We start from the raw sequence: 9141 nt of genomic DNA, 5'->3' as shown, positions 1-9141 counted from the left end.
CCACTAATTCATAATTTCTCACACTTATTTCAGAGAGCATCGCCCCCTCCTACCTCACCTCCCTTCTCTCCTGCTCCAGCCCAGCCCGCATCCTCCGCTCCTCTGCTGCTAACTTCCTCACTGTACCTCGTTCTCGCCTGTCCCGCCGTCGACCCCCGGCCCACGTCCTTCCCCGGCATGGAATGCCCTCCCTCCCCACATCCGCCAAGCTAGCTCTCTTCCTCCCTTCAAAGCACTGAGAGCTCACCTCCTCCAAGAGGCCTTCCCAGACTGAGCCCCCTTTTCCTCTCCTCCTCCCCCCTGCCCTGCCTCCTTCCCCTCCCCATAGCACCTGCATATGTTTGTACAGATTTTTTGCTCTATTTTTCTTGTACATATTTACTATTCTATTTATTTTATTAATGATACGCATATAGCTATAATTCTATTTATTCTGATGGTATTGGCACCTGTCCACTTGTTTTGTTTTGTTGTTTGTCTCCCCGTTCTAGACTGTGAGCCCACTGTTGGGTAGGGACCGTATCTATATGTTGCCAACTTGTACTTTCCAAGCCCTTAGTACAGTGCTCTGCACACAGTAAGCGCTCAATAAATACGATTGAATGAATGAATGAATGTGAAGCTAAAGGAAAAGCTTATCCTCAATTAGAAGCTAAAGGAACAGCCGATCCCCAATAATTCCAACAGTGCTGTTTTTCTGTCTCGTGCGCAGACAACAGCTCAGCATCCAGATGCAAAGAGGAAGAGCCAATACTAATGCCAATCCCAGTACGAGTCGCAGTGGGTGTGGAGGGCTTCCGGGAATATCCTCGGGAAATCGTGGAGAAAGGGCTTCCATTGAAGAGGTTAAATAAAAACATTGCCCTACAGTCACCCACTTACTGCTTTGGCTAAGAATACCAGCATGAACCATGATAAGATACAGAACCATCTCAGGCTCCTGAAATCAGGGAGGCCACTGAATTATCAGGATCCAACATAACAAAAACGGCTGATATCAATTTAAAGGAAAAGGGTTGTAATGATCATAAAAACCCTCAATCTCCCAAACTTCACCTAGAATTAAGCTTTTCAGCTCTAACTGGCTTAGAGGATATCTAAATACCCAAGAAAGCTAATCAAATCCTTCTAAAGTCAGTCTACTTACTGCACCTCGATCTCACCTATCTCACCGCTGACCTCTCCCCCACATCCTGCCTCTGGCCTGGAAAGCCCTCCCTCTTCATTTCTGACAAATGATTCCTCTCCCTACCTTTAAAACCTTATTAAAAGAACATCTCCTTCAAGAGCCCTTCCCTGATTAAGCCCTAATTCCTTTTTCTCCCACTCCCTTCTGCATTGCCCTTGCACCCCTTATTCACCCCTATGGCATTTACGTATATATCTGTAATTCATTTATATTAATGTCTGCCTCCCCCTCTAGACTGTAAGTTCATTGTGGACAGGGAACGTGTCTACCAATTCTGTTATATTGGACTCTACCAAACACAGTACAGTGTTCTTCACACAGTAAACACTCGATAAATGATTGTTTGATTCTAAAATGAACCACTCTGCAGATCAGGAGAAACAAAGTGGCCTATTTAAAGAGCACAGGCTTGGGAGTCAGGGGCCCTGGGTTTTAATCCTGGCCTCACCGCTCACCTGCTGTGTGACTGGGCAAGTCACTTCTCTGTGCCTCAGTTCTCTCACCTGCAAAACTGGGATTCAATAGTCTGTGAGACTCCTGTCACTTGATTATCTGTATCAACCCTGGCATTTAGTTCCATGTTGGGCATACGGTAAGCGCTAAACAAATACCACAATTATTTTATTCAAGGGGAGTTGAATAAATTCATGGAAGAACCATCTGCAAAGAGAAAGTTAGAGATGAAGAAGTGAAAAGTTGAACCCCCTTTCTCCTCTCCTCCTCCCCATCCCCCCAGCCCTACCTCCTTCCCCTCTCCACAACACCTGCATATATGTTTGTACAGATTTACTACTCTATTTTACTTGTACGTATTTACTATTCTATTCATTTTGTTAATGATGTGCATCTAGCTTTACTTCTATTTATTCTGATGACTTGACACCTATCCACATGTTTTGTTTTGCTGTCTGTCTCCCCCTTCTAGACTGTGAGCCCGTTGTTGGGTAGGGACCGTCTCTATAGTTGCCACCTTGTACTTCCCAATCGCTTAGTACAGTGTTCTGCACACAGTAAGCGCTCAATAAATACAATTGAATGAATGAATGAATGAAAAAAGTTAGGCACACTAGGGCAACCATCTTTGTTTCTCCAAGTAGTCTACTGTCATAGCAAAGAATGAATCCTGGGCTGGATGGAGTATTAGTTTGACCCAATAACAGCATTTCTTATGCTTTTATACACTTTATACTTTGAGGAGATTGATGCGAGCTGCAGCGATGCCTGCCTCATGGGGGTAATGTGGGGTGAATCTATACCCCCTCTGATGTGTGTCCTGGACTCCTACCCTTGTTTTAGCCCAGCTTTCCAATCAGGCCTAATAAAACCAAAAATGGTGGCCTTCTGCCCTGTGGGCATTTCTGAAGTCTGTCTTCTCAATAAATCAGTGGCATTTATTGAGCATTTACTATGCGCAGGGCACTGAACTAAGTACATTGGAGAGTAGCCCTTTAACTAAAACTCCTTGCATTCAAAATGAAAAGTTGACACTTATGGTAACAATATGACCCCATGTCATCCTGCACATCAACCCTTGTCTGGATAATCTATCTTTTTGAGAAAATAAGCAGTTTGGGTCACTCCTTGCCCAGCACAGCTACCAACATCAGACAATTAACTTGTCCTTTAGAGACTTCATCTTTCAGACCTGACAATTCAGTTCCCTGACAGGGATTCTTTAGCCCCTCAAATCTTCTCCTTAATCCAGATGATGTTGAAAAGATCTTCTACTCCCTAGAGATTTCCATAAGTGCATATGTTAAGACAGGTAGCCTTCTTGGGGAAAAGAAAAAAGCACGGGCACCTCTAGAGTATGTAATTATACGATTCAAGGGATTATTTTAGGGAGCGGTAACAGTAAGGAACATTCCGCCTCAATAAAAGGGGGAAAAAAAAAACCTAGTTAAGTGCCTTCTTCTTCAAGATCCACAACTCGCGCTTCGGTCTGTTTCAATCTCCTTTCTAGCCCTGAATTTGCTTCTTTCCTTCAATTCTGCCTGTACTCAGCGAAAGGAACTATGCAAGAAACACGATTTCAAACCTCCCATCTGTCCTGCAATCCCACAACCCCGCTTGCCACCTTGACATCTTCATTTAGAAATCCCATTAGCACCTCAACAGAACTAATCGCCTTTACTCTCCTAACTTTCCCATCTCAGGTGATAGCATCAGCACCCTCCCAGAAGCCTAAAACTTTGGTGTTATCTGACTCCTTGCTGCCTCTCAACTCTCACATTGAAGTTACTGACTGCCACTTCTTCCTTCACATTTCCCAGACCCTCCCCTTCCTCTCCACCCAAAGAGCTCTTCTTTTGGCACAACCTCTGGTCACAGCGCAGCATCCTTGTCTCCCCGCCTTAAAATCTCTACAACATGCTGCTGCACGGATCGTCTTCTTGAAGTGTCGCTCGGCCCTCAGGTTTCCCCTTCTCAAAATCCTCTCCTGGCTTCCTGTGTTGCCACAACTCGAACAAAAACTCTGCACAATCTGCTTCAAGGCTCTCCATTAACTCACCCCATCTTTACCTTCAGTTATTCCCTAACCCACTCTTTTTCTTCCTCTGAAACTAACCCTTTCATTCCTCACACACAATTCTCCTGCCTTCGCCCCCTCGCTCACACTATTCCCCCTGCTTGGAACTCCCTCCCCAAATCTGTCGGGTTACAGCTCTCCGCGTGTTCAAAACCCTTCCCGATTAATTCCCAGGACTCGAAGTCAAATAAATCTATTAGTCATTTCTCATACTTATGTACCTTATCGTAAAAATGATAATAACAATAGTGGTATTTGTTAAGCACTTACTATGTGTGAAGCACTGTACTAAGTGCTGGGGTAGGTACAAGATGATCAGGCCCCACAAGGGGCTCACAGTCTAAGTAGGAGGAAGGTACTGAATCCCCATTTTGCAGATAGGGAACCGAGGCACAGAGAAGTGACTTGTCCAAGGTTACATAGCAGGAAAGTAGTGGAGCCAGGGATAGGACATACGTTCTCTGACTCCCAAGCCCGTGCTCTTTCCACTAGGCCAAGCTGTTTCTTATATTCATTCATTCACTCATTCGTATTTACTGAGTGCTTACTGTGTGCAGAGCACTGTACTAAGTGCTTGGGAGGTACAAGTTGGCAACTATAGAGACGGTCCCTACAAAACAACAGGCTCACAGGCTAGAAGTGGGAGACAGACAACAAAACAAAACATGTGGACAGGTGTCAAGTCGTCAGAACAAATAGAATTAAAGCTAAATGCACATCATTAACAAAATAAATAGAATAGTAAATATGTACGAGTAAAATAGAGTGATAAATCCGTACAAACATGTATAAAGGTGCTGTGGGGAGGGGAAGGAGGTAGGGTGGTGGGGGATGGGGAGGAGAGGAAAGAGGGGGCTCAGTCTTGGAAGGCCTCTTGGAGGAGGTGAGCTCTCAGTAGGAGTTATATCCACCCCCAGCACTTCTGTCTGTCACTTGGACATTCAATTATTTATTTTGATACTCTATATGCACGTATTTTTATGTTTTTGTATTTTTTTTCATGGCATTTGTTAAGTGCTTACTATGTATCAGTCACTATACTAAGTGCTGGGGATGATACATGCTAATCGGGTTGGACACAATCCGTATTCCACATGGGGCTCACAGACTTAATCCTCATTTTACAGATGAGGTAACTGAGGCACAGAGAAGTTAAGTGACTTGCCCAAGGTCCCACAGCACACAAATGGAGGAGCTGGGATTAGAACCCAGGTCCTTCTGACTCCCAAGCCCGTGGTCTATCCATGCTGCTTCTCAGGGGGTTTAGTTCCCCCATTAGACTGAAAGCTCACTGTGAAAAAGGAATGTGGCACTTGTTTGTTCCACACTTACCAAGCACTTAGTATATGGCATTGCACCTAGAGAGTGATCAAAAAATACTACTACTACTAACAATATACTACTCTGTATTCAACGCTAGATATTCACTCCATCAAATTGGTTACATGAAATTATATGGGTACTTCAAATAACCATAAGAGTGCCTATTATGCTGAATCAAAAAGGATGTTCTTGATATGACAAAAATAAAAAAAGTAACTTTTTCACTTTGAATTCTAACATATAGAGCTGAGGTTCTGTAATTAATTTACAACAAACTGAATTTACACAGTCCCTACAACACCTTCAAAGCTGTGTTGAAATTTCAAGTAATGAAGCTATTTTTACATACAGTACTTAAGATATTTAGTGGCGCTAGCCTGCTAAACATGTTCAGAAAATATGCTATCAAATTAGAAATGTCGATGAAAACTGCATTTCCTTTCCCCAATCTATTAGTTCTTCAAGCTAATGAAGAGCCTTTGAAGAGGTAGGTCATTTACAAACCTCTTCCGACTTCATTGTTTAGATACCTAGAAATAATGAAATATATTTGACAGAACATTTTTCCAATCTAACAGCTACTTGTTGTTCCTGTCACCATCCACATTTTCATTGTGACCAGACACTTTGGATTCTAAAGGCGGCCCAGACATCTTAATGTTGGGAGGAAAGCTCTCTCCCTATAAATCAAAAATAATCTCCCTGCCATTGAGGTTTTCAGAGTGAAAAAGCAGATGTAGAAAGAAGTTGGACAAAATAGTCTTTGAAACAAGGAAGAAAAAAGTTCCAGGGAAGGGGAAAGAAGCAATACCTTGGGATGGTGATTTAGATGGGGTACTTAAGATTTAATTGAATCCTCAGAGTTTCATTTGGATCGGTTTGGGTTTTTCATTTCAGTTCCTACTGGCTGGAGGAAGGAGGAGGAAGACCAAACCAAGGAGATATGGATGAATAAGTAAAACTCATAAAGAAAGAGGTAAGGGGGTGGGGGTGGGGGCTTTGTGTGTGTGTGCATGCACGCGAGAGGTACTGGAATGTGAGGCAGTGAGAGGGTAGATGACAAAACAGAATAATAATAAAACCAGTATTTATTCAGTGCTTACAATGTGCCAAAGCATCATGTTAATTATTGGGCTAGATAAAAGATAATCCAATTGGACGTGGTTCCCATACCACTCGACCTCTGGATCCTGCCTGGGTTTTAATCTTGGCTCACTGGTTGTGGTCACACTTCTGTGGAGGGGAAGGAAAGGAGAATGAAAGACAAAGAGCAAATTAGCATCTCATTCACGAGGCCTACCATTAGGAAGGAGAAAAATAAAAAGAACACACCTTTATCTACTTCGAGCCAGAAGGAAATGTTCATTTGCAAGGAGTTTATAGTAAAATTCTTACCATCATGCCTAAGCAGCTGGAGGAAAAGTGAGGCTTTAATAACGTTTTGCTTGTGTCGTAAAGTAGGCACAGCTAACCATTAAAAAATGTAGTTCATTTTAGAGAATGACATAACAGGTCCTGATGTCGTAGCTGTTCTCACCAAGTAGGAAAACCCTTTTCAGATCAGACGACTGGATTTCAAAGCAATCTGACAGACTCAGCTGGCTGCAGTCAGTAGCGCTCACACACCCCAGTGCTGCTTAAGGTTAAATGGCAACTTTCACTGTGAAGCAGGAGCAAAATGATTCACCGCGAGAAGTCAAGGGCACTGTTTATGGCAACATGGAGAAGACACTGTTTTCATGCACATGACCTACGCCTGCTTTCAAGAAAAATGATTTTCTCAACAGCAGCTCCCGTTCAGATGGTCAAACCGAAAGCAGTGTTTAGCGGGCCTGCTCGTACCACGCTATGCCCATCTAAAGCCTTAAAAAAGAACAGCTGGAGTGCAGCTTTTATGGTTGATAATTTTTTTAAGGCCAAATGATCATTTCCTCTAGTAACGAATCCCACTCAAACTCAACTATTGGGAGTCCTATCCTTTCAGTGCCGTATCCTGGGGCAGATAATTGGTGGTGCAAACACCCGTAACTGCTGAGTATGAATAGATTTGTACTATCCCTCTGGATTCAACTCTGCCAAATTCTATTTATTTCTTTGGATGAGGACATTGCACACCTGATTCACCTTTACTTGTCCCCCAGTCTTCCTGTCACAGGTACTTCTGGGCTTCCTGGGCAGGGGCTGGTTGCTTTGAAAGGGGTGGGGTGTGGAAGTTCCAGTTAAATGGAGGGAGGTTTGTTATGAATGTAGGAATTGATAGTTCTAGGCTAGGTACCTAGTAGTAGTAATGGTGCACGCCCAGGGTGATGCCCTGTACTTGGAGCTTGGAAAATACAACAAGAATACAAGAAGAACAGGAGATGGTCCTTACCCACAAGAGGCTTACAATCTATGCACACAGGTCTCATTAAATGTCATCTGATGGGGATGATGCTAAATCCAGTTACTAACAATGTAAAGGAAAAAGGAAGACCAGTGAAGATGCCCTTTGCATAAGCCAATCACCCTACATAACTACATATTTTAAAGAACTGTCCGTGTGTGTGCCCAACAGCAAAGCAGTAGATCATTAGTTCTGGAATGAAACAGAGTTTTAATGTAATTTATGGCAAACAAATAAAGTCCTTCCTGCTTTCCCGTAGAGTCTAGGCAGGCAAAATTTGTATAGTAAAAATCAGTGCAGATTAATGTACTCTTCTTTTCCTACCACGTTAAATTATTTTTCCAGGTTTGGAAATTTCAGAGAATGAATTTTCCAAATTGTACTTGGTTCTCTTCACACTAACCTCATATGGAATGAAAATACATTTTTTAATTGGTGAAAATAAGTTGCAGGTGGAAGAGTCGGAATCTAAGAGTGGGGATGCTTTTTCTTCATAGGCAGATGTGGAGAGATGATAATATCATCTGAATCGTCTGAATGTACTTCGTCCACGGGTGGAGAGGCCACAGGCTGCAATCGGGAGTGGAGGGAAACGGCTGAAATAACCACAAAGAAAACAATATTCAAAAATACCAAATATGCCTCTGTGATACATACAATTCTCTTCTGGGCCACTGAGTTTCCAGAATGGCTTTCTCACATGTTTCTGACATACCGTCATCAATATCTTTCTCTTTACAGATAAGAATGAGAGTAATGACAAACCCCTCATTGGCCATACTTAACTGGTTTTATCATCTTGAAATCTCAAGGGATCACAAGTAACCAAATAAAGCAAGCTGGAGTTACAGCAACTCATACTGAAAATAAGATTGATTAGCAGGCCTATCTCAAATGGAAGAAATGACCTAGTTAAGGATCAGGCTGGCCATCAGCCAGTGGGAATGGGGATGAGATAATTTCTCATAATGACTCCTATGTGGTTCAAAGTGCTCTTTGACAATCTCAATTTCAGTAGCTTTTTATTCATCATCATCATCAATCGTATTTATTGAGCGCTTACTATGTGCAGAGCACTGTATTAAGCGCTTGGGAAGTACAAATTGGCAACATATAGAGACAGTCCCTACCCAACAGTGGGCTCACAGTCTAAAAGACACTCCCATTCCCAAATGCTGCAGTTCTGAAAATTTTCACCTGTGCTTAAAAGACTATGCTCCAGCAAGCTTGCTGGGAATAAAGATGATTGAAATGTTAAGCAAGTAAACCACACAGGGGGTGTCTGCAAATCAGCAGTTTATGCTGCTATAGATGGGTCTTGGGAGGGTGTACTTTCACCCTCAGACTTAGTAAAAGATGTTATCCTAATTGGGACAAAAAAATCCAGGCAAGTGAGAGACAACTTCTTCTGAACAAGAGAGAAAGGAAATCATTCAGCTGGGCTTCAGGTGCTGTCGTCAACCTTTTCTCTTTAATTTTCAGGCAAGTTTAAGGCATAGGATTAAAGTGGATTCTATTGAAATTCAATATATCAGACTTCAAGACATCAGGTTGGGTGTTTTAGACTTTCGCAATCACTTCCACAACCAGATTTAATGAAACCTTGAATATTACCCCCATTTTTATGTTGTTCACAGACACATCTCATAGGGTGGAGATGTTGTAATCATGGATCCTCAACCTAAAGGTGAAGAGACATTATCTGCTTTAAATCTA

The 9141-nt window shown here is 42.5% G+C and overlaps 1 protein-coding gene across 2 annotated transcripts in view; it reads right to left on the bottom strand.

The window, feature by feature from the left end:
* Positions 1 to 5636: 5636 nt before the first annotated feature.
* The window catches only part of IQCE (IQ motif containing E), a 70790-nt gene continuing 67285 nt past the window's right edge, over positions 5637 to 9141 (bottom strand). For both annotated transcript variants that reach the window (XM_038763120.1, XM_038763121.1), the window contains one exon: positions 5637 to 8021. In XM_038763120.1, coding sequence (XP_038619048.1) covers positions 7894 to 8021 — 128 coding nt within the window. In that variant the 3' untranslated portion in view covers positions 5637 to 7893. The remainder of the gene's footprint in view (positions 8022 to 9141) is intronic.

The sequence above is a fragment of the Tachyglossus aculeatus genome, chromosome 21 (assembly GCF_015852505.1).
Source record: "Tachyglossus aculeatus isolate mTacAcu1 chromosome 21, mTacAcu1.pri, whole genome shotgun sequence".
NCBI lineage: Eukaryota > Metazoa > Chordata > Mammalia > Monotremata > Tachyglossidae > Tachyglossus > Tachyglossus aculeatus.
The sequence above is the reverse complement of the archived record's forward strand: the minus strand, read 5'-3'. Positions and strand labels throughout refer to the sequence as shown.